Source organism: Phoxinus phoxinus (genome assembly GCF_949152265.1).
Source record: "Phoxinus phoxinus genome assembly, chromosome: 13".
NCBI lineage: Eukaryota > Metazoa > Chordata > Actinopteri > Cypriniformes > Leuciscidae > Phoxinus > Phoxinus phoxinus.
The window spans coordinates 20,709,759-20,737,138 of NC_136888.1; the positions used below are offsets into that span (position 1 = coordinate 20,709,759).

Consider the following 27,380-nt stretch of genomic DNA (forward strand, 5'->3'; position numbering starts at 1 on the left):
ATGTTCTTAATGATAATATTTTTATTTGAAATTTGGAAGTTATGTTATGTATACATTTATACACACACAGTGCGGGGTAGATTACTTACACATTGTTGTCAGTTGCTGATTCCAAATTACATGACAAAAAAAAAAATTAGTTATTAATCTAGATTACTCATTTTAAGTAGTGTATTCTGACTACTTTTTGATAACTTTTAACCTCGTTTATCACATTGATTTGAATGGGATAATCTTATACCATTGATATAAAAATACAAAGCGAATGAAAATATATTCCATTCTTTGTTAGCAACATTGGTCAGGGTTTCACACACTGGGGTTCGTGATTTGAATGGAAAGCTATTAGTAATTAAATCAAGAATTAAAAATGAAAATAAATGTAAAATAAAAACATTTACACACAAAAAAAAGTTTTTACCTGCATGTCTTGTGACAATTAACTGACATCAGAGAACCGTGAACATGTTATTATTATTATTTACTTCTTTTTATCATTGATTAACTTAACTTAAAATCTAAGGGCTTACATATATTAGGGCAAAGAAGTTGGGGAATCCCTGCTTTGCCTGTCGATGTGAAATTGTACATTTAATGTTTGAAATACAAATCCTCCCATAGAAAGTAATTAAATGACTCACTGAGTGATGACTCAAATAATAATTAAAGTAGCCCGATGCTGATTAGATAGGTTATGCAATGTTGCAATGTTGAGAAAACACTGAAATGATTTCTGTAAATCCAGTGATCAGATGCGGTGTGGCTCAGTTTTCGGTGATTTCAGGCAAGTTTTTAATGAACACGTCACTGATTACTTTAATTGTCGCTACCTATATTGAAATTGTAAAAGGTAACGGATAAGCGGACAAAAGATTCGACTCGAGGGGAAGAATACAAAATAATAACCAAGAAATACACGTTACACAGTTTCTGCCAAAATACCATATTAAACAATTAATTTTTAAATTAAATATAGGCTGCCATATAGTTAAACTCGTTACCAGAAATGTATTTACTTTTCTGTTATATATGCTGTTAAAAGCTTTCTCTGTAACAATATATGAGAATTAAAATAAAAGTCAGATGATTTTTCTATATAATTTAGCAGAAAAAACATCCAGGAAGCTAAGCTTTAGTTCTTGTGCACGCGGCACGGTACCGATTCGGCTCGCGCCCGTTCAGTCCACTGCGCATGACATCACCGCCTTAAATACTCCCGTTGATTTTTTTTCCCCTCCTCGTCGCCATCCTGAGAGAGCAGTTGAGGAGGAGACATAGCGGACTCTGTCGGGTTTTCTCAGTGATGTGTTTCTAGGTAACGTTAGTAGAATCTCGTAAAAAGCTCATTACTTGATTTAATCGGACTCTCTGTATTTCGGTTGCGCTTGGAAAAGACACAAAGTGATATTTCTGTTCGAAAAACTCTGTTCGAGAAAGAGGGAGGCGTGAAAGGAAAACTTTTTGTGCCAAGGTGAAGAAATCGAGGTTTGTTGTTGTGAACGTGTCCGTATAAAGGCAGAAGTTCGGGATGTCTCTCTCGGTACCTCAAAACGGTGTGAAGGGGGATAACGAAGCCGTCATCGAGCTTTTTGTGAAGGTAAGACAAGAGTCTGATGAAGAAACTCCAATCATTTAAGTAACGTTAGAGATTAAAGGGATAGTGTACCCAAAAAAATAAATACATTTTTGTCATTATTTACTCACCCAAATTACTTTCTTTTGTGGATACAAACGAGATACTAGGCTGAACGATACCCTTTGTTGCCTTTTACTTTCATTAACGTTATATGAAAAAGAAGCGTTGAAAGTGAATGGGGAGACTGTCAGTCTCTAACGTTAAGCTTTAACGTTAACGTACACCTTCCAAACCCACATTCTTCTGTTATAATTTGAATCATAATTCTGTGAATACATTTAGTTTTTTTTTTATTCACAAACCCTAACCCGTAATATATCCAAAACGATGTCAGAAATATGATTCAGCCATTGTGTTTTACAGTAACGTTAGGCTACTGCATGATGACACTGTGTCCATGTGAATGTTAAATGGGTGGAGGCGTTTTCTCAATATCACTCAGCTCACTATCGGACTTTGTGACGTTTCTTTCATATGATATGTATGTGATTATATGTGATAAAAAATAAAGGGCTAGGAGTTTTCTCCTTCAGCTAAACGCACAAAGCACGTGGGTTTGAGGAGAGGTTGAATGAGAAACAATGCACATCTGCAGTTCCTAATCCCGACTGCAGGAAATCCGTCCGGTACAGGATACAGAGTAACCCAGACTTGCATTAAACAGAGCCAAAAGAGCCCAAATGCTGTGCTATAGTTCAAGATATGTCTGTTAAGTAAGGGCATTGTGTTTGTATGTGAAACCCTTTGAATGGAACTCGTAAAACTCGCCTTTCTTTATCTACTTCAACATTGTTTTGCCTTCATAAGTGTCATATTTTAACTCCACACAGGAATCAGTCAGATCTGTTTAATGTAACTAGAGATGGTGTTAGGATCTATTTCTCGTTGGTTTGCTTCTCAAGACATTAGTTCCAATATAAACTGAATAGAAAGAATCCAGTCCTCCTCTGGATCTGAGTAATCAAACTGGAATTATTCGAATTCCTCTCCACTGCAGGAAACCCTGCTGTCCTCTTTCTTTCCCTTGCTTTTCTCTTCTTTTCTCTCCCTCCGAAGGCCTTCTGCCCGGCAGAGCGGGAAAACTCCTGAAAAACTGAAAGTAGGGAGAGAAGGGAAGTGGAGGAGGGGAGGGATTTATAGAAAGAGGAGGGGGCTCCTAACTGGATGTTTGGGGTCTGATGTCTGTTTGGAATTGTGCGAGACAAGCTTTCCTCTAAACCGCATGGTTACTAAACTACTAGTGCATTGAAGCTAAGGACTTTGGATTTCAGTCTTGAAAACGCTGACCTGAAGTTTATGATTCCCGAGGCTTTAATTAAAGGATGCCCCTACTGTATTAAATGGACTGTAATTAATAATTCAATGAAAATTGCAGCAATTTGTCACAATAGAAGACACTTATATAGGTCAGCTCTTTTCGAGAAGTTGTGAAGTGACCCTGCAAGACATTAGAACAGACTCATATTTTAAATATAGGCTTTATTTTCTAACAGATTAAGACCCTACATGAAATCTGAGAAGTGGAGTTGAGTTTTCTTTACTGCATTTGCATATTTCCTATTGAAACAAATCCAAATATCCTGAGTGAGACAAATCCAAAAGCCTATTACTATTTAAAATATATTTTTTTAATAATCATGTTTTTTTTAAAAACATAAAACACTACCGTATATATTTCTTAAATGTTTATTTTGTTTTGTTTGTTTTAATTAATGTGTTTCAATAACACCATTAAAGTGCCCCTATTATGGTTTTTCGAATATTCCGTTTCATGCAGTGTGTAATATAGCTATTTGCGAATGTAAATGTTCTGCAAAGTTGTAAAGTCAAAAGTGCGCGATAAATAAAGTTATTGTCTCCCAAAAGAAAGGATTGATTAAATGAATAATCTGTAATTCAAATCCCACTGCTTTACGGTTCTATGTCACTAGATAAGACATCTGCATAATTCCTGTATTTTGTACGTTGTCTGCCACAAACAACTTGTCCTGCCTCCAAACACGTCATTTTACTGATGAGTCCGACTGCTTCTCAAATCTCAGTAGTTCAGCGCTGGATTTGCAAAACACTTGCTTGTGAAAGATGGGTCAGTACCCAGTTTAGTTGGACCAGTTTGCTCCTCAGAATCCGAACCTGCAAGTGTGAATATATTGATGTAAACATTTTCTACCGAGTGTTCAAAATACTTAGTTTTGTGTTTTATATTGTGTACGGTTTCAGCTAACTCGCATTATTGGCCCACTATTACCTAAAATTTTGGATTAATGCAGATTTCTTTAGCAAACTTTGTTTCATTAGTCATTCATTCATGTTAGTGCTCAGCTAACGTATGCGCTGTTATTGATACAGATACAGTTCCTGCATGTGCACCGCAATAAATGAGAAAAACGCATCGGTTTGTTGATGTACATACAATTGTTAATGCTGATGGTGAGGAATTACAGCTGCAACATCTCATAATGTACCTCAAACTGATTAGCGTATCACTGAGAAACTTCCTGCTCCATGTCGTCATTGCCATGGAGGTTCGGGTTGAATAACTAGTTCTTCCAATGTATCATCAACAGACTCTTGTTTGGATTGATGTGGTAAAATCAACGTCATCGTTACTGTCTTTACAGTGTGTACAATCACTGAGGAACCCTCCTGAGCTGAAGTTCAGTTATGGTAATACGCGTTTAGCTTCCAACAAGCGCTGTAAGCAGTAGACCAATCACAACAGACTGAGCTGTCTGGCCAATCAGAGCGGAGTAGTTCGCGGAAAGGAGGGATTTAAAGAGACCAATTCATTCAATGAGTCGTTTGAGAATCATTGAAAAATGTGGTGATGTGCAATGTATATTATAAGAAAATGAAACCTTTGATGCATGTAAACCTGTTGTAGGAGACCTCCAAAACATAATAAAATGAAAATAGCATAATAGGGGCACTTTTTAAAAATAATATATAGGGTCATTCTTATTTCAGAGGGCTTTTTTTTTTAAGTCACAAAACTGCAGTTTTTTTTTTAATTTGTATTTTATAGTATTTTATTTTTAATAACAGTTTTTATTAATATTATCATATTTTTAAATATAAATTGACCGTCTTTTTCTCTTCCTAATGCCCTTTTAATATTCTTCAATATATTGTTGTGATGTCATTATACTGTATTAAGTGCTTTATATTGGTCTGATAATGCGATTTTATGAATGGGGTTTTCAGGAAATTGTCCATCACTGCTGGTCATGTATTTAGACAGCTTAACCACACAGGAGTGTTTCCTACTGCAGTTCAGTTCAGTGATCGTGACAGGAAATCAGCATCCAAAATTAGCACATGAGCAGTGCTAAAACAATTCTGCTGTTGTGGCTTTGATATGGAACAGCATGAAGAGAGACGGCAGGTCTCCCTCTTTCAGCAGTGACCGAGTCTGCTGATATCAGATGAGCTACAGCGATACTTATAGTGTGTGTGTTTTGTTTCTATAGCTCCTGGGTAAAGAGAGTTTAGTTTTATTTGTTTGAAAGTGCACACACACTGCAATAGATAGATAACGATGACCTCTTTCCCTCCCTTTCTGTCGTTTTATGTCCCTCATTCATAATTAACCGCATGTATGTAATGCATCTTTGTTCCACCTTTTCTTCCTGCACAACATCACAGCAGGACCAGCCCCTTTGTTGCCATAGACACCAGGCAAACCTTGCCCCTGCTAGCAGCTGATAATGCAGTCATCTCCCTCCCTTCCTCCCTCCCTCTGTACAGCTGCACCTGCTGGTCATCTTTACCATGTGCATGTTCAGATTTTTGCTTTGGTCGCCATTAAAGCACACTGCAGAATACAAAGCGTTTCAAAAGGGCTCTGAACAGACTTCTTGTGTGGCTGAATCTGATCAGTACTTACTGGTTTAGAATTCTTCGTCTTTCTTTTAGTTGGTTGGTTAGTTTAGTATCCTAGTGTTTTCTAATTTGAGATTTAGAGATCAGCCTCAGAGGTTTAATGGGATCAGTGTCTATTAAATTGATGTGACCTCTAGAGTATGATGCAGCAGTAATGAAGCCTTGGACGGCAGAAGGATTTGCAGATCTCATGGTTATCAGATCAGATGTCAGACTTCAACATCTAGAAGTGTGGTAAATTACGGATATTTAGAGCAGGATATTTAGATGCAGCCATTGTCCTGGTCTGCTTAGCGTTTATAGTGGTATTTTTAACACCGAACCTAAAGGCATTAGGAATATGTTCACAACCTGATTGGTTGGCTTTTATGGCATATATTTCAAGACGGAACTTACCGAACATCCAACTCATGTGAAGAGCTTAAAAAATGTGTAAAGGAGTCAAAACAGCGGCAGGAATTCCTCCATCACGCATACAAACGAAGATTTGCTGCGAGGAAATGTCGTTCTGATGCCTTTACCGAACTGTGATGGCAATAACGGGTATGCTTGAGCATTCTGTCCTTTTTAGGGTCGCGGTTTGTAACATCACTACCCGTTCTTGGTTTGTTTACATATCTTTGGTTCATTTTGCATTCATATTAGGGCTGAACGATATGGACAAAATTTCATATCTTGATTTTCATGCCAGATATCTCGATATCGATACAATACGATATGACTACGGGGTTCAGTAAAAAACCAAGCATTTCTCAGAAAAATAAAAAGATCATAATACAAAAAAATGTGGAAAGTATAGTTTTATTTTTAAGAACAAGTCAACATTAACATAAATTACCAAAAAAAAATACAAATCAAACCTTTTACTGCAGCTCTGCTTTAACAATAAATAACAAATGCACAAATAACGAAATTGTTCGTTGTTTTTGTTTTCCGTTGTTTTTATATATATATATATATGTATATGTTACACACTGATGTCTATGGAAGAGGTAATAATAATCCTTTCCATTATAATTCGACACTTTTTATTCATATCAGATACACATTGTGTAAGTAACTTCAGTGTTTACTCTATTCTATTCCCAGTTCACCAGCCACTTACTTTTAAGTATTTCGGGAGAAGTGGATGAATTCACGTGTTGTAAATATAGAGGTTGTAAATCCAACAGATCCGATTCTCTGAACTGTGTCTGCGGCACAAACTAACACTGCGGCGCCCATCGCGCATACAGCTCAACTAACGCGATCGTTATAAAGGTGTTTAAACAACAATATACTTCCACTTGCATGTATTTGACAATCGGAATATCAGATATTTCATGCCATAGCTAACACATTTGTGAATATTCTGAATAAAAAAGGAAAAATGTCATAAAAGCAGATCATCATTCATTCAGCGCTGTTGCTGCTGCGGTGTGTCACGTGACAAGCAATTACGCGTCACCATGGAAACGCGGTCATGCGGACCTGCATGGGAGCGCACCGAGGTTGCACTCAAACTGTGCCGGGATTTGCGTGAATGTGAAAGCAACATGGACTCGGGTGTGCACTTGTTTAGGAAGAAAAGTAACCTGCACATGCGTTGCAGCCGATTACGATGTATTTAGTTCAATAAAACGCATGTAGGCCTAAGGGATGATGGTGTTGATGATGGATACAAGCGAGAGTGTGTCTGCAGTGTATTCGTGCATATCACGTGCAATCAGGGCAAAAATAAAATATCCTCTAAAGATTCAGTTTGCATGCAGCAGAAAGCCGCCTTCATATGACACACATTCAGTAAACCCAAGTGTTTACTCTGCTGCACCAAATAAATAAATTGCACAATATATTTATATTTACCAGCGTTATGTTTTCTATCATGTTCCGTGCACGTTTGTGATAAAGTAAGTTGTGTGCAAATTAGGGCTGCAACTAACGATTATTTTAATAATCGATTAATCTGTCGATAATTTTTTTTTTGATTAATCGATTAATCGGATAAAATAATAATTTAAAAAAGCATTCATTCCCAACCCTTTATTCAAAAACAGAACTGACAGTGCAAATTCACAGTGCAAAAAAATCTTCAGAAAGTGCACAAACAGGTCGCTCCTTGATAGGGATGCACCGATACCATTTTTTCAGAACCGATCCGATCCGATACAAAAAATTCTGAGTATCGACCGATACCAATCCGATACCAGGGCAGTTTTTTTTTAAATCAAGTAGAATTTCTATAACTATGTGTGTTGAACTGATAATCACTATTTTGTGTGTTAAACACAATCTACTTAATACAGACAACTTCATTAAAAAAAAAAGACCATATGCTATTATAAACTAGAATAGTGGATAATTAAGCATACAATTTAGTCTAGAAAAATCACAAGTGCACAATAATTGTATTAAATCTGAACATGAAAAAACATTTAGTGAGGAACAAATATTAGAATAAGTGTAACACTAAATTTGGTAAAACGTTACACATTGCTCTTTGTATTGTTGTAAAATACATTCATGAAAAACAAGATAACAAAAATCAAAAAGATTAATTATTTTATAGCCTAGGCTACTATAAAATTGAGACATGTTTTAAATGTATAGCACATCGGTTTAATGAGGCAGCAACATGATGGATAGTACAGAACTAGAAAGGCTATTAATAATCGTTCATTGCGTCGCTGTATTATGATATGAAAGGCCCCAATACAGTGCGGCACAAAGCGCTTATGCGCATCGCGAGCGCAGAATGATGCGCTTGAAGCAACACGAGTCACAGCGCGCAGCGTTTCGAGTCCGGATTGAAAAGTTCAAATCACAAAGGAAAGACATATTGATGCGTAGTGTATTATACAGTATCTATCTATCTATGCAATAGTTTATTGAGCATTTTCTTTTAACAGTTTTAAATGTCAGTTACTGTGCGCGTGAAGAACAGTTAGTGCTCTGACTCTACTCCAGTGTTGAGAGAAACCCGGTAGAAAGTAACATGCAGCAATAAAGTCCAGCAAGATAAAGTTGTTTAATGCAAAACCATAGACCTTTATCTACAGATCAAGTATAATTATAGTAACATTGAATCATCTTGGAGAGAGTTTTTCATCGTGTTGACCGTCGTACCGAACGCGACGCGCTGTTTGATGCTGAATGGAGAATGACTGACAGCCGCAGCGGAGGGAAAAAGTGTACGTGATCTTGAATTTAATCACTTAAATATTAATTTCTATCTCACATTATATTATATAATGGCTTCAGAGCACTTATCATATAGTGCACGACAATGGCACTATATGATTTTATGCACTATATGCACTTTATGGTGCTTTAGAATGTTTTTGTCCCTTTTGTGGGGCTTAACAATAGCACAGAATATACGCACAATAATTTTTTTACATCTCCGTGTCGCGCGACACAACGAATCGATAATGAAATTCGTTGCCAACTATTTTAATTATCGATTTTTATCGATTTTATCGATTCGTTGTTGCAGCCCTAGTGCAAATGCACCAGGGTTCGATAGAATCGAGTGGAGTGTGAATCCAAACCAACCCTTGTGGGTGCCGGGAACAATCGCGATTGGACTCAGACCACAGCAAACGTGCCCAGTGTAAAAACGCCCTACCGCACCAGAGTTTGTGGAAGCATATTTTCAAGGGTTTTGGTCCACTTGTTTGGTGCGCACCAGGGTACAGATGGCAGCGTTCACACTTATTCAATTGAAACGCACTAACAGAGCAATCGCACCAGAGTTTGTTTTAATCGAACCAAACATGCTAAGTGTGAACACACCCCATTAAGCAACCACCAACAACCCCCTAGCATTTTTAAATAAGCAGTGTGAGTTTCATTCACATTTTTTACAATTTATAATAATTTATGATCTACCCAATCCTCTACTCAGTGTGCACATGGAGTTGATCGCTCTGGAAAATGAGCCAGATCACCATGTGACACTGGTGATGTTTACTTTGCAGAAGGACACTGTCACTCAGGTGCTTTACCCAGTCCAGGTGCTGATGATGCAACCACAGTAACCCTTGCTCTGCTTTGATTGGCTCTTTAGATTAATTATTGTTTAGGCTGCATGTGGAGTCAGATGACTTCAGTGTGTTTTGCCTCTGGTTTGATTTTTGTTTGAGCTGATGTTAGCGATGTTCCCTGCAGAGTTATAGTTTAATCACTGCTTATGAATTCAATGACATAGTTTGTTCTTATGTTTATAGCTTCGTATGCGTTTTTAAAGGAACCATTGCTCCTTAGACAATAAACAGGATATGCTGAGTCTTACTTGTGAAATATTTTGTTTAACATTTTTTTGATATTCATGAGGAGTTCATAGGCTCCGATCTGCTGTGCTGTAGACCGTGACATGTCTGTCGAAACCTCAAGCGTTTTAGAGGAGGATTATGGGACAGCTCAGAGTGTCCTTTCATCTCACCTTCCATTTTTAAACCGAACTAGTGGTCAGTCTTTTTCTGATAGTTAAATATGCAATTCAGTCTTTTATCAGCTGCCAAGATGGGAACTTATATAAATACAGACATTTAAATGCTCCAAAAGATTGGTGAGAACCCCAGCGTGTCTGTTTTCTGATCGGAGAAAGTTTGTGTGGTTTCGGGTGTTCTCACAATGATACGGGACTATTAGAGCAGACAGACATGGACACATTCTTGGCCTTTAGGGCTCCAGTTGCACCAGAGTCAAATGCTTTCACTGCATGAGATCTGTCCTTACTGAACAGTCTGAAGGCCGAAATACTGGCTCAAATATTTCACCCCCTCTTTTCTCTCTCTCTTTTTTGTCCTTCAGCCAGTCACGTTAACAGACGGCTGCATTGCAGTCATCTCAGGATAGTGAGCCTTCATGATGAAGTTTCATCCGTTTGTTTGGAGCTCCATTGTGTCCCCTTGGTTCTGTGTGGGCATGTCCTTTATTTTCAAACCAATGAAAAGTTTGTCATGTCGGTCACTCCTTTATTGGAGCAGAAAGAATATGCGAGTCAGAGTACACTAGGAGGTTTGTATTTAACAGATGATTGTTGTAAAATACGTAGTTACTGGGAAATGCTCAAGTCAAATTAAACAGGAAACTTAGTGGATGTATATTAAATATAATGTATTTAAACCATATAAAATATTCACATAGTGACTTGAATATTTAAATATTAAAGGGTTTATTATAATATCGTATCAGGAAGCAAGATTTCGGTGTACCTAGTAATAGGGCTGCACAGTTTAGGGAAGAAAAGTCATTGTGGTTTTTCTGATAAAAAGTTAGATAAAAAAAAAAATACAGTACTAATATTTGTGCCTGTCTCGGTTACAAGTATGGGAAGATTTGTGTTAAAGTGACCCAAACTCAGAGCAGATGTAGAGATGGAGTTTATGTGGAGCAGCATCACGCTGCAGACACCGGTAAGTGTAAGAACACAGTGAGATATAGAATAGATGTTTTACTCATTCATTTTTTTTTTCATGGTACACACACACACTCACACACTCTTAGTTGAGGTAACTTTGTGTTGGTGTGTGACAGCCTTTTGCCACCATGTGTAACAGGCATATGCCTGTGAGATCAGTAGCATATAAATCCGTGTCAGCACCGCCTGGCTCTGATTTCCTCACAGGCCTTGAACAGGATTGTGTGGATGTCCTGTGCCATAATGACATTGGATGTCACTGCAGAGTATGACTCCTGTAACATCACCAGTATTTGAATTTTATTTTAAATGGTAAATGTAGGCAAATTTCACCAAGTTCTTCTGGCAGGAGGGATTTGACTCTGAATGGGGTAATTTTAGCCTGTAAGCTCATTTTGGATTCTGGCATTGATTTGCATGCATTTAGTCTTGTCAGATCTCACAGCTGATTGTCTCTCTTCTCCTAAAGAAAGTGATCTCCATGTTTTTGTTCATTTGAAAAACACTTGTTTATTCAGCTGGTGCAACACTGTGTAACCAGTGGTGTAGGTCAGGCGAGACTCTGCATGTGTCCGTGTGTGTGTGTGTGTGCTGTTGGTGACAGGCTGGGAGCGTGGCTTTGAGTCATCAGTCTGGGTCTGCTTTTTTGTTAGGAGGAATGTTTTGGGAATGTTTGCACAGACTTCGTAGCATACGGGAGGCCTGCATGGAATCTGGAAACATGTAGAATTCAAATGCCTAATATATATATTATTATTTTTTTTTTTTTTCATTTGGATATCTATGTATCTTTCCCACTTTCGAATGTTCAGTTGAAACTGAGCTTTTTGAATAAATATTTCCGAGACCAATTAGAGTGAATGTTTTAAGAGTTGTAAGTTAGATGCTGCTGATGACCACAGACAATTTTGTCAGTTGAAAGTTGGCTGTACCTCTGCACATATGTGATTTTGTTAGACTATCACGTGAACGGGGTAGGTAATGTTGCGTTTCACAATATATTGATTTTTGAAAAAATATTACAATTTAAAATAAGTAGCCTATATTAAATATTTTTTAGCCATTACTCCAGTCTTCAGTGTCACATGATCCTTAAGAAATCATTCTCACTCTTTTGGTGCTTAAACATTTATTATTTCACAATGTTAAAATTCTTAATATTTTTGTCCCCCCCCAGGAGTCTAAATAGCAGCAACTTTGTAAGAGAGCATGACTTTCTTCCCACCCAAAAGGGGTCCCAATACCACCCATATATCAGTAAATGAAATCATAGATTTCCTGATGTGAACGTCATTTTGGAAAATGAATGTCTCAATCTTTTTCTCTGTAATTGGAAATCCTTCTTTCACTCTGTATGTCTTATTTTTCTCTCTTTCTCCTTCCCTTTTTCTTTCCTTCCTTATAAGGTAACACCATGGTCAGATTGTGCACAGGGCTGGAGAATGAGCACATTGTGATTGTGAAGAGTTTGGCTGTTTAGAGTTCTAAATTTAGTCTCCTGGGCACTTCCCCTTGGCCCCACCTCCACACACACACACACACACACACACACACACACACACACACGCAGCACCCACTCCTGCCCTCTATTTCAGCCTCCCTTGTTAGGTCACACTATGAGATTCCCACATGACAGAAATGTGTGTGTGTGTGTGTGTGTGTGAGTGAGTGTGTAGAGGTTTAGCTATTCTTGTGAGGGCCAAATGTTTCACTTATATAGTGTAATATTATGAAAACCGACTAGTGAGCACATTTTACTGGTCCTCACTGGTTAAAAAGGCTTATAAATTGGCCAAAACAAGTTTTTATTTAAATCTAGTGTTTTGCACTTTTCTGTGACGGGTAGGTCTAGGTAGCCTGGTAATACCAGACTCTGCTACTTCACTTTGCTTCGTAGGCAGAGTCTGGAATGGCATAATGGAGAAGTGTTTTCTCTCTCGCTAGGGGGCGCTTGTCTGAAGTTTAAAATCATTGGTTACCCGTAAGCCAATCAGATAAGTTTAGTTATGACGCATGTTATGCGCCTGTACAGCCGCATCGAACCACAGACATCATGCATCAAACTCAAATCTATGATCGAACTTCCACTGTAAACCTGCTGTAAACACATGATGATGCGAGCGAAATACCGGAGTGAACATGGCTGTAAATGACCCCGGAATGTTCTCCATAACAGAGCGAATTGCATCCCGTGTCTCGTTTCCCATTTCCGCGGTTGTTTCGGTTTTCGATTTCTCTAACCTACTATGTAAAATATGGCGCTTAGCGTCTACATCACGGCTCTCAGCCCGCCTTCTGTTCGTTGATTGGCCCGGCCGTCCGAAGGCCGCTGGAGAACTGAAAGATAGGCTGCTATCTCAGACTGACTACAGGAGCGAAATGAAATTAGCGGAAGTAGGAAGTCTGACGTAGTCAGGCTAAGGTCTAGGGGTTTGATTAGTGAAAGTCTATGCAGTGTCTTCACTAATATAGTAAAGAGAGAGACTCCACCTTCATGCATTCAGATTGAGTTGCCCTCTGTGACGTCTTTAGAGCTGTGCTGGAAGAGATGAGATCACTCACAGAGAACGCAGATCAGATGGAGACGATGACACACTTGCCAGCTACTGCACCATGACTCACTGTCTCCACTGGACAGCTGTAGCTATGTGTGCTTAGGAAGTTCAAAACCTTCATATGTCCCTGACAGTGTTGCACAGTTGATTAAGAAATACTTAGCATTTAGCTGTGAGAGAATGTGGCATAATGCAACTGAAAGCATATTAGCAGTGATGATTTTGGGTGATATAGCTGAAAACCTATATCTACCTGTAGATACCTTTTAATGAGACCTGAGAAATGGGGATTTAAGACTAGTATAATAAATAAATGCTGTTTTTTAAACAAATTTATCCACAATATTCTTCTTCTTCTTTTTTTTTAATCAAATTAATGCAGGCAGCTTATTGGACATTTTCCAACTTATAAATACATTTTTTTCAACTTTTTAACAGTAGTAGCCTATGTGTATATTTTTATTAAATGTACTAATTATTTGTTTTAATTAACCAGAAAAACCTCTTTACTACAATTCTGACATCATTCTAAACATTCAGTGTTTTAAAACGATTCACTGAATGGGACAGTTTGTTAAACGTCAAACGTCAAACGTCATCAGCAAAGTTTAAAACAGAAAAGCAATAGTCTTTTATTATCTGTCTTTAATTGGTTTATTTATTAATTTGATTTAAAAAAAAAGTTTTTTATAAGCTTTGTTTTAGAGATTTCGGTGTTGCCATATAAGGTAAACAGTCTGTCTTTTTACGTCATCAGACTGCCATCTGTTTTTTTCCCTCTTTTCTTTTGGATGCACCCAATGTGTTTTTAAGAGGTGTTGAACAAAAGGGCTCTGTTTGTGTTTGGAGAGGCATCCATATGGATCAGAGAGTGAGCTAGACCTCCTTGAATGGAGAGATGTGTATGAGGGCAACATCTATGGAAAACAGAGATGCAAACACACTGCTGCTGTTCATTTTTGACCATGTGCCTCTTTCAAAGGTCATTTGGACCATTCCGATTTTAAGGGAACAACGTCAGTTCTGTTCAAAACCTACAGATTAAAAACATGCAGCACAGACGTCCCCGTGTCTTGAGGTGTGAGTAGTGTGTTGTGTAGCTGACTGTTGCTTATTTTAGTAAAATAGAATGTGTTTGAATAAAGATTGGATGAGTGAGCAGCTGTCTCAGAGGAAATGCTTGCCCTCAGTCGACATCGCAAAACCTAAACAAAACCCTCTTACAACAGCCCATGCCAGACATTTCTGGAATATATTCTGCTCCCCTCCCCACCATCCTCAGAGGCCTTGCAGAAAGGGAGGTGAGAGAGAAGAGGAAGAGTGTAAAAAAAGGGGGAAATATTAAGACAGGATGGGGTTTTACAAGTAAACGGGAGAGAATCCTCAAGTTTGTGAAAGCCCACCTGTTGCTCTCTTTTGTTCATGCTTTTTGTCTTGTCTTGTTGCTTTACTATATATGAAGGGTTTGTTGTAGTTAGTTAATATGCTTATTTTTTATGAAATTGGATTGAAAAGCATCAATGGCTGACATCCTTTTGAGTGATTTTTTTCTCTCTCTACGTCCCTCATTAATACCAACAATTGGTCTTGTTATTAAACCTCTTTGTGTGAGGAAAGTCTGTTTGCTCTCTGTTGTGATGAATGGAGCAGATGAGTAGAGAACACACCCTGGGGAAACCACAGCTGTGGTGACCTGCAGGCCATTACTGGTACTGCAACAAGAAAACTGATTGAACCAACACTAGCCTGTTTGTGGCCTCTGTGATAAACCATTTCTGATTTAGTCATTTATTCTAATGGTTTTGTCTTTAAATAAACAGACAGAGCCATAATGATCTCAGGCTCTGTAATATTCTCATGTTTGCAGACAAGAAATCACTTAAGATGTTTTGTTTTTTTCTGTTTCTTCTGTCATTCCCAATCACGAACGATCAGTCACACAGGATTCCTTTGATATTTTATCTGTGATATCTAGAGAACAGGAAGTCATATATATATATATATATATATATATATATATATATAATATAATTATAATATTAATCTTCTTCTTTAAAATGTTTGTATACACTATCAACATTTTGTTTTTTTAATTAATACTTTTATTTGTCAAGGATGCATTAAATTGATCAAAAGTGACATCAGAGACATTTTAAAATAAATAGATAATATAATAAAATGATTTCTAGTTCAAATAGCCCAAATGCTGTTCTTTCGAACCTTCCATTCATCCTGAAAATTGTTTTAACTTTCCACAAAAATATTAACTTACTGTTCTGTTTTGATGTGTGTGTGTATGTGTATATATATATATATACTGTGTGTGTGTATATATAGATATATATATATATATATATATATATATATATATATATATATATATATATATATATATATATATATATATATATATATATATAAAATCTGATTTAATAAATACTTTTTTTTTACATTAGTTATTAATCTATACAAATAAATAATACTTTTAACTGTATTACTATGGTAGAAAAATATATAATATTGTAACTTTAATAGAAACTAATCTTTAGATTTATAATATTAATGTGTTGTTTATAGCTACCTTTTAAATTTTAGGATGGGGTCCCTCACATGAGGATGATCTCATATGGGGGTCCGTGGCATCTAAAAGATTGAAAACCCTTGTTCTACAAATTTATATGCATTCAGGATTGCACTTTTAGACACACACAGCAAATAAGCTTTGATTTTAATGTTTTTCTTCATAACCCAAATTTTTTGTGTTGCCATTTTTAGCTGTGAGTTTGTGTAACAGGTTGTTTTATATAGCCAATTGTCAGCCCTAATAGACTGAACTCAACAGGACAGACCGAACATTTGTGTGTCTCTATGGAAACCGTTGTCCTGTCCCTATGAGACATACTCTTCCTGTTCCCTCTCAAAGCATCTTTCATTGGTTTACATTTACACTTATGCATTTGGCAGACACTTTTATCCAAAGCGACTTACATTGCATTTCAAGTACACATTTACATTCTTATCAGTTCTTGCTTTCCCTGGGAAACGAACCCATGACCTTGGCGTTAAGTAGAGACCTCTACTTAAAAGCCATTCAAAAAAAAAATTTTTGGGAATGGCAGGGTTTGTTTTGAGTATGTGAGCTAATTAATGTATGTGAAAGGGGCGTTATTACCTGCCTGTTTTTAACTAAACAAACTGCTCAAAATGAGTCCACAGGAGAAGGACCTGCCACAATGAGTACTGAACAGAAGTAAAGCTTTTGTTCACCACACAGAGAGCGAAAGTGTATGAACAAGAGATACCAGCAGGGTGTCTGGACGGGAGAGAGATTGAGGAAGAATGAAAGAGAGAGAGAGAGAACTCTCTAGAACAAAGTATTCTGTTGTTTATTGGACTGCTGGATTCTTTTCAACATGCAAAACCAGATAACAAGAGAGCTAACAACAATACACTACTGAAGAATAAAAGCTGATTCATATCAGTGCTGCTCTGTGTGGCTTATTGAGCTGAGAACGTGCTAGAATCCAGAACAGACTATTTATGATTGCGTAATGCCTTCCTGAAATGTTACAGAATGGGTTTTCATTCAATAAATGGTGGTGATTTCATCTAGCTAATCGTTACTCCCAGTCTGTTCCAAAACCTTGCTCTCTGCCTACTACCTCATGAGGCAGCATCCTAACTGTAATTAAAAACTCATACATGACTGATTAGTAACACCTTACATGAAATGCACAGGAAACTCGACTCAATTGATTTTTATACAGGCATTATAGAAAAGCATAAATGTATACAGCAAGCAATTTTTGATAAAGAGCGCATTACAAAAAATTATTTCAAATATTTTTAGAAATCCCTTTGTTACTGAATAATTTATATCTTGTTGCAATAAATTCTGAGATAATTGCCCAGTCCATGAAGGATATACACTAACGTCCAAAGTTTGGGGTCAGTGTGTGTATACTGTATGTGTGTATATTTATAAAGAAATTAATACTTTTATTCAGCAAGAAAAAATTAATTTAATTAATCAAAATTGACAGTAAAATATTTAGGGCTATAATGGTACAAAATAATAAGGATCAAGCAGCCGAGTAATGGCTGCTGAAAATTCTGCTTTACCAATTTGAGGAATAAATTACATTTAAGAATATAAATAGAAAACAGTTATTTTTAATTGTATTAATATTTTTACAATATTATTGTAATGGTTATTTTGGAATGGTCTTTGTGTTGAGCACCCATGATGCCTTAAAATTCTCCATATGAGGCAGATCAAGACATTTTGGTACCTCTTTCTCTCTCAAGTCAGGTCAGACTCACTGTTAGCTCATTGTATAGTTAGCTGAATCTGAATTGCATATGATTCAGAGCATAGAGATGTTCCTGTGTGCTTCAGCATCTAGTTTCTGGAGATTGGCGGAGGACTAATGGAGAGATGGAAAGAAAACACGAAGGTCTGTTGTGTGTTTGAGTTCACACGTAGTGTGGTATTCAGCTGAGAGATGTGGAGGAGGGTGGGCTCCTTTGGTGATATCTCCACTGTGGAATTCATGTCTTTAAAAATGTTCACACGTTATCTGAATATTTGAGGTTTAGATGTATTGGCATGATAAATGCCAGTAAATACATTGCTAAAGAATTCCTTCATATGCTTCATGTAAACCATGCGTTAAACCATGCTTTATATATTTTTTTAAATGCCACTCATTTCCCTCATTAGAAAATAAAGAAACACAAAACATAATAGGACAGCCTCACATAAAATCACAGGAGCAGTCAAATTCTGTTCTCAGTATTGGACAGGATCTCTGTTATTGGACATTTTTGCTCTCAGGATAAATATGCTGTATTAGGGATGCACCGCTAAGGTTTTTGGGGGGTTACAGATTTTAACTAACAATTATTGACCAATATTTGTCACTTGCTCTCTATTTTAACTTTTGTCATTAAAATAGATAGTGTTTTGGTCATGTTTTAAATCAGCAGAGTAAAAATAAAATAAACATGCATTAAGTTACTAGCTAGTTAATTGCTGCATCATCAAACAATTTCTAATGAACATGGATTGGACCCATTTAACATTCAGAAGGCCCACAAAACAAAGATACACATGACATAAACAGTGCTTTTTAGGTAGGTTTAACAGTTTTCAGGTGCAGAAATAAAGTAAACGAATGAATGAATGACCTACTTTTTATTTATTCATCAAAATTTTGACAAATTCCATGACAATCCGCATTATACAGTAAATTCTGTTTTTATGACTGGATTCCGTCCGCGTTTTCCGCATTGCCGAAATCATAGGACCCTATACATTAATCCTTATGAATTTTACAAAAGTTATTTAGTTAAAGAGTAGTGAGTGATAATTCTTTTTTTTCTTGTCTTTAAACGCTGACAGCAGCGCAGGAGGAATATTAGATTATATTAGACCATAGGTACACTTCAACTGTGAGAGACAGAATCTAAAACAAAAATACATCACATTGTATGATTTTTAAATAATTAATTTGCATTTTATTGCATGACATAAGTATTTGATACATCAGAAAAGTCACTCACAGTTGAAGAGTACCTATGATAAAAATGACAGACTTCTACATGCTTTGTAAGTGGGAAAACCTGCAAAAATCGGCAGTGTATCAAATACTTGATCTCCCCACTGTATACAGTTCAGTTTGTCTGCACATGTTCAGGACTTTGAAGGTTTTGGAAGGTCTCTTTGGTATTGAAAGGCCACCATGTTAGAATGTTGTAGCTCTCGACATCCACTGGGTTAAAGCTGTTTTTTTTATTCTGGAAAAGGACAACATGTTTTGAGTCAGGGGTCAGCTTGCCTTCTCTTAATGTAGGTTTTGTGTGTTGGAAGCTGAGTCTTCCTGTCAAATAAATCTCAGTAACATGGAGCTGATTGTTTAATGGTTAAAATATATTTCTTGTTGTGGTTTAGGCTAGTTGTTCTGTCTGGCTATAATCTGATGTACAATAATGACCCTGTGATTGCAAAATGTCCACTGCTGAAATTTGGAGCAACTCATTGGAATAATGACAGTTTTGATTTATTTCATATGCTTTTCTGAAGTCAGACTAACACATTTTTCTTTCTCTTTCAGGCGGGCAGTGATGGAGAGAGTATCGGCAATTGTCCATTTTCTCAGCGTCTCTTCATGATCCTGTGGCTAAAGGGTGTGGTCTTCAATGTCACCACTGTGGACCTTAAGAGGTGTGTGTTTTTGTAGTTTGTAGAACTTAGTTTGTAGTTTCCCCAAAAGTGACTTAAATCTTCCATTGGGATAAACAGTGTTGTCTTCATTAAAAAAAAAAAGATTTATAAAATAAAGTAGATCATTAAATGTTTTTATTTCCCCTTTTAGATAGTGTGTGTGTGTGTGTATGTGTGGTCTGATATTGTGAGTAAAGTCCAATTCATAAGTCAATACCATTGCTGAGTATTTTCTCTTTAAAACTGCAGTGGTCTAAAGACGGTCTCAAAAACATGTTTTGAAATCACTGGTGTTTCTTACATCACAAACTACTTTGTAACTAGTCACGTCAACGTGCCGGCGGGCTTTAGAATATCATTAACTATGACCGCTCTGAAGCAGTGGAGTCTCAAGAGAAGCCAGGTTATCCCTGTATACTTTTCTGTTGATATGAAAAATCGGGTACATTTAGCAATATAGCGGGTGTATGATGTATATTACGATGTTATGATGAACTATATGCCTTTTTCCACTGATGTTCTGAGTGTTTCTAAGGACACTGATTGTTAGAAGGCAGCTGTCTGACTCTGAGATGGTGAACAGGAACATGGTTTGTGTAATATTAGTAACACATTATTAGCTGTTTGATAATAACGTAGTCAAGCAAAAGGCTAATCATATTAATCACTGTTATGTTTTTGATGTTGTAAAGAGCGATACCATTGTGCAGCGTTTACCTCAGTAAGTTGACCTAGTGGATCTCTGAGCTGTGATTGAGTGGAGGCGGGGCTGTTTTGCATATTCATGGGGTTTCGGCACAGAGTCTATTTTTGTTGTGCTGCTCACGCTCAAATTAAAGTGAAAGCACACTTTTGATGGACAAAATGAATATGATTTCAAACAAAAAGTGCACAAAATGCACGTCTATTGTGTTTTAACAAGAACTGGAGTAGGCTATGTCAGAAAAGACTCAAAAATATTTATAGAACTTTTATTCATTTAAACAACTCATTAAAAAATTTTTTAATTCACTTTTTAATTCACTTTTAACTTCCCACACGAAGAGTAATTTATATAGTTCTGTTTTATAGCTGTTAAAAACGATTATCTGTTAAAAAAAAATGTTCTATGCAAAATGTTCTATTAAAGGAAAAATAGAAAATAAGTATTTGTGTGTGCTGTAAAGTGGTTAGAAAAAAATCACATCGGAAACGGGTAAAATCGGTATCGGCAGGTCAAACTGAATCTGAAATCGGCCTAGAAAATTGTAATCGGTGCATCTCTATTACTTACTAATTATATAATGTGTGTAGGGTACAATGCTCAGCACTTTTCTTAACAACCGTTTTTGATAATGCACATGGAAATTTGGCTTTCTTTCGAGCTGCTGGTTTGCTCTTCTCTCTTACCCTTTCCTTTGTGCCAACACGAGGGATAGGGTGCTCCTTGTGCTCATGCCAGAGGTGTGAGGTCATTTCCTGTTGTTGTAGTTAGTAAGATCAGAGTGTTCCTGCCTTCAAGGCCTCATGGGACATAACCCCCCTCTGTTCCTGAACCCTCGAGTGTTTTCATATTTCATAGTCTCCATTTGTGGATATCAGGGGACGACTTCCTCGTTTGAAACGATTCATGTAGAAAGTTTCTTTTTTTTAGGGGTAGGTTTAGTATTATTTATCAATACTAGTTTTATACAAAGCGAAGTGTGTGTTGGGCTGTGAGTGCTCTGGAAAACCCCTGTATTGTCCGAACTGTGTGCAGCCCCTGAGGGCATCTTATCACCTTCAAGAAAAACAATTCAATAAATGTCCTTGGGTTCTGCCATGCTGACCTCCTGTTACAGTTAAATACTAAAACATTTCTACAGTTCCCATGGCTTTGGTCTCATGTCACATTTGTTTGAGCAAAGTTGTGTAGGGTTTATAGATTGAACATACTTGTTGAGATGTGTTGAAGAGTATGAAAACTAATAATTTCATCAATATGAGAAGTAGACTCATAGGCCACGTTCACACAGCAACTGAAAACGGTTGTCAGTTCTGTATTTGAGTCCTTAATACAGTTACATTCACTCATAGTACGGTTATTTTCAGTCACTGTTCTCCACTGGAGCTGCTCCAGTCAGTTCTGTGTTCTACTCGGGATTCAAATGTTCCGCTCTCCACCAAGATATAAAAGCTGCTGGTAGTTAATGAAGATTTGACGGATGAACTCGGGGGCTTGATTGGACGTTTGACATATCAAAAGTGATAACTTTTCAGTTTTATGGACGTTGCTATGGTTACTGGTAAGATAATACGAGATTTACTACCGTTGCACGTTCATACAGACAGAATTCGAGATGCTACTGTAAGTTGTGTTTCAGTGGGGCAATGGGGCAAACTGACAGTGTGAACGTAGCCATATTAATGTTGCACTTATGTTTTTCTTTGTTGTAGAAAACCAGCTGATCTGCAGAATCTGGCCCCAGGGACCCACCCTCCCTTCATCACCTATAATGGAGAGGTCAAGACCGATGTCAACAAGATCGAAGAGTTCCTAGAGGACGTCCTCTGCCCTCCAAAGTTAGTGAAAGAGTGCGTTTGTGTATTTAAGTGTTGCATCTGTCAACACCCTGTCAAAATGTTTTATTTGACTTAAACTTTTATGTGTGTTTGTACACTCAGGTACTCTAAACTTGGTGCCAGACACCCAGAATCCAACACTGCAGGGATGGATATATTTGCCAAGTTCTCTGCCTTCATCAAGAACTCCAAACCTGATGCCAACGAGGGTAACCATAAAGATTTCACTCTCTCTCACCTCTAAACAAACAAACAAATGTACATTGTTCAGTGAAATGATCACACATTTGATAAGCTCAGTTTAACCACACAAATTCTTTCTATTGCTCCAGTTTAATAGATTAGACCTGGTTATGGTTGCCTTGTCTTATGTTGTGCATGTAAACAGTGTTGTCTCTAGTTTAGATAACGCAGGGCTTGGATCCAGTGACTCATTTACATACTTTAGTGCTGTAGGCAGGGCCACAATTTGATAGTTAGGTCAACTTCCAGAGTAAACACTGTTAACATGAAACTGAGTTTTGGTCAAAGTAATAGCGACTGCACCTTTATCAGAAGGTGTAGAACTGTTGTCATAATGATAAATATACTAGGAATTTGCCTTGGCGTAATGTCGCACAATCTCAAAGACTCTTCGGCTCAATAACAGTTTGGCAGTGACCCTGAACATAAACTAACTTCAAGAGTCTCCACCCTTATGAAATGTTGACTGTGGGTGATAACAGCCTCTCTATTCCAGCTGGAGTCTGTCAACATTGTTTCAGTGCTAGCAGACAGCGCTGTCTAAAGGAGAATTTGCTTGGAGACCTCTCGTGGAGAGCAGAACATGCCGTAGCATTTTAGTTTGCATTTAGTTTGTCACTTTTGAAGGTTTAGAGCTTAACAGGTAACATGTTACAGTGGCCTGCTGATATGTGTATGTGAAGTGTCAGGATCAGCTTTCACTGGATCGTAATAATGCCCTTATTTGGCAGCTAAGCAGAAGTGCAACCAAACTCTGCAATTCTCTTTTGGAACTTTCTCCCTCTAGAGGGCAGATCACTGTATTCATCTTTTTTATATATATATAATTTTGTGAACTAAATTATATTATGTTATATTTAGTGCTGTAAAATTGATTAATCGATTCTGAAATAAAAGTTTGTGTTTATATAATATATGTATGTGTATGTATATATTTAATATGATATAATATGTATGTATATATTTAATATTATATAATATATACACAGACACGCACACATACATATGTTATATATACACACATTATATAAACATTATATTTATTTTAGAATCGCGATTAATCGATTTGACAGCACTTATTATTTTTATTATACAAAGATTAATTTTGTAATTTGTCTACTCTGAGGCATTGCAAGATGATGTATTTTTTCGAGAAAACTTACCTTTTTTATCTTCCGTGTGTAGTTGATGATAGTTTTGTTTTTATTTTATTTCTTAAACTTTTTTTTAGATAACACGATGCTCTGTCATTAAATTGAGTGAATTAGTTAAATTTACTGTGAATTGGGAAATTTTTGTTGTGTCTTTGCAAATTGGAAAAACAGACACAAATAAAGCTTTAAAGTGGCTGTCTGTCTGTAAGGTGAAAATCAGAGGAACTTTGATTTATATGATTAAATTTATTTTTTTATTAATCACAATACATGTTACAACCCAGCAAGCAATAGCCATAATTTCACCGTCTAGGTTAACTCTAGACCCGATATAGTCGGCTATGAGTAACCCACTTCTGGCCAAAATAACCTTGAATTTGGTTACATGTCATTTTTGCCAAAATTACTTGCGAGATGTATGATATATCATGTAAGCAAAGTCAACAGTGATTACAAGGTGTTTGTTTTAATTTCTTTGACATGTTTCACGTAGCCTGTGCGTCTATTCTTGGGCTATGGTTGGACATCTATAAAATTTTCACTGACAGCCCAAATTTTGCCTCGTTTATCCTAGACGTCAGGGCTGTGTTTGGACCTCTATTAGACGTCTTTTGGCATTAACACTGCATTAACACTGCAAGTAAAAAAAAGAAGTTCTTAACCATCTCTTAATTGTTGTTGACGACATATAGCATTGGAAAGGGGACTGCTGAAGACCTTGCAGAAGTTGGATGAGTACCTGTGCTCTCCTCTACCGGATGAGATCGACCACAACAGCATGGAGGAGGTGAAGGCCTCTGTGCGCAGGTTCCTAGACGGTGAAGAGATGACTCTGGCTGACTGCAACCTGCTGCCCAAACTCCACATCGTTAAGGTAACCATTCGAACAGGTCAACCTCTGCCTCAGATTTAAGAGAATTTCACAATAATGTTTTGTGCTTCAAATGATATTTTAATATGATTATTATGTGCCATAATACATGACGAACTGAGCAGAATGATTTACCAGTTAATTTTCTCTCTTTCGGTTTGCAGGTGGTGGCAAAGAAGTACAGAGGCTTTGAGATCCCTAAAGACATGACGGGCATCTGGAGATACCTGAACGATGCCTACAAGCGTGAGGAGTTCACCAACACATGTCCCAGCGACAAGGAGATCGAGATCGCCTACGCTGACGTAGCAAAACGGCTTGTCAAATAATGGCTCAAAATCTCCTTCACTCCCCTCCCTGCTCCCCTGGACTGTTTAATTTCCATCACACGAGAAAGAGGAAAAAAAACAAGCTATGGACTTCTTTTTTCCTTCTCTTTTATTTAGAGTAAATACCCAATGCATGATTTCTCCCTCCTCCGTTACAGCTCTTTAGGACATATCATACATTTTCGGTGTGGCCGAAAGGCTGTTATCACACGTTACTTTTTTTTTTTTTTTTTGTCCTAGTTTAAGTGTTAAAGCAGAAAATGCCAGATACTGTCGGTGTATCGATGGCTAACAGCGTGTGAGCACGTGGCTCACGCATATCTATTCCTCTCACCCACACTATGTAGCGATAACTGAGTGGGTTCACCAGCCTTTTGTTTTATTATGGATTTAAAATATGAAAACAATGCTTTTTCTAAGCTTGCAACGTGAAGAGTTATAAAGGATTTTTGTTTTGTTTGTATCTAAATGCATTTGAACAGTGTTGAAAGCTCCAGTGTTTATTTTCAGAGAGTTTTAGAGAGCAGTGTAGCCCGCTGAACACACCGACCGAAGTCTCAAAAGACGCTTTACTGATGTTTTAAATGAAGTGCATATTGACTTATGTTGATATCAAAGTTCAACACTCAAATATGAAGTTCATATCATATACATTAGTCATCAGTTTTTTGCAGAAATGGCACCTTTCATAACATGTAGTAAATTCGTAGCACCTGTGGCCTTTTGATGAAAGAAACGCCTCTTTAACAGAGACTATAGATGCATGAAGAGATTCTATAGATCTGCCTTATTCACTCTAGATTCTTTATTTAATGTTAAGAGTGCCGCGCCATCATAACTGCATCCCATGGCACGAAACGCATGAAGGGAAATGCCTGTGTAGTAGAACTACTTCACTTGAAGTGTCCTTAACAATTTGAATAGTAGCAAAAAAATGGTTTACAAGGGGCATCTCATTTAAAGAAGATGAATTGTTTTTATCATGTGGTGCTATGAAGGATGGCCATATAGACCGAAAAATGGCTTTATAGTCTTACCATATTAGTCTATCAAGTTTGATTAAAGGCCCAGTGTAAAAAACTACTTTTTATGTTGAAACAATGTTGAGTGCACAACTTGATTTTGGTTTCTGATTTGGAGAAAGATAATAATGAAAGAAATTGGTTGCCATATGTTTTTTTCAATTCTATTTGTGATAGATAATTGTATATACTGTTTTGGGTTTTCGGAGATTAACATGCAACTTTTATACATTCATGAACTGAATGTAATAGAATGATACTTGTAATGACACTTCTGGCCTTATAGATTTCCTCAGGGTAGCAAAAAAGAAAACATGTGGTTGGAATATGGAGTTGCTGCCCTGTGGAAACAAAAAACAGGAAGATTGTGTTGTAGGGGGGCTTGTTTCCTTTTTCCACTCCTCTGCTTATGCCGATCCATCAATGAAGTGGATGGTTGCGTAAAAACGTAGCGATTCTTTTTCCAGCCTGCCCCCCTTTCACTTTGAGTTCTTTACAGGAGATCATTGGCACGTTATTAGAAAGTTGGATCAGGGCCTCCTTTTTAAAATCGGTTTTCAGCTTTGTGCATTTAAAGGAATCCGCAATGTGCAGGTTATTTTTATTTTTTTTATTTTTGAGCGAGAGATGCTCCCTCTATACTATTCAGCCCATATCTCTCTTGAGTAACTGAATGTTAAAACGTTGCTCTTTGTAGGTTTCTGATTGGGCCTGTGTGTGTGTGTGTGTGCGTGCAAGGAACAGGTTTGACATTAACTATGAAAATACTGCATGTTTTCCATATGCCATCGCACTCTCATTAAATAAACTGCTGGCAGCTATGACAAATTTGGAGTATGAATTATTTTAGTATATCACTTTCACAACAGATTTCTGCCATTTCCATTTCTGTCCTTCTTTCCAATATGATATCCACACGTTTTTGTAGCAGTACAGATATAAAACCTTTTTAGAATGGATTTATAATTAAATTTAGCCATTGCTCATTGGGGTAGGGGGAATTCTAAGAATATGCTAGTTTTTTGTCATTTTATCTAACAGGATGAGCATTTTAAAGTGAGACAAACCAACTTAAACCCAAACACTTTTTGTCGAAGGGATATTACAGAAAGACAAAGTGAAACTGAAGACAGACAAAACCAATCAAATGTTTTACAAATTAAACAAATTCTCAAGAAAACTATTGTTTAGAACATTGCTAACACTTTACAATAAACTCATTTGTGAACTTTTTCATTAGCTAATAAACAAACAATGACCATTACATTTTTACAGTATTTATTAATTTTTAAATGTTAATAAAATAAAATACAATAATTCAATGTTCATGCTAGTTCACAGTGGATTAACTTATGTTAAAATACGAATTTTGATTAGAAATATGTATTTTTGAATGTTGAAATTGACATTAAGATTAATTGTAATACTTTGCAATAAAACCTTATTGCAAAGTATTACAATTAATCTTAATGTCGATTTCAACATTCAAAAATAGTTCCTTAGTTACCTACCTTAGT

General features: G+C 36.9%; 1 protein-coding gene across 1 annotated transcript; it reads left to right on the forward strand.

Annotated features, from left to right (window-relative positions):
* The first annotated feature begins 1,022 nt into the window (after positions 1–1,022).
* Positions 1,023–26,688, forward strand: clic4 (chloride intracellular channel 4). The gene is made up of 6 exons (XM_079631979.1): positions 1,023–1,597; positions 19,594–19,703; positions 22,119–22,244; positions 22,347–22,453; positions 24,334–24,515; positions 24,677–26,688. Exons 1-6 carry the CDS (start codon positions 1,529–1,531, stop codon positions 24,839–24,841), a joined length of 759 nt encoding a protein of 252 aa, XP_079488105.1. The 5' UTR covers positions 1,023–1,528; the 3' UTR covers positions 24,842–26,688.
* Positions 26,689–27,380: the final 692 nt, after the last annotated feature.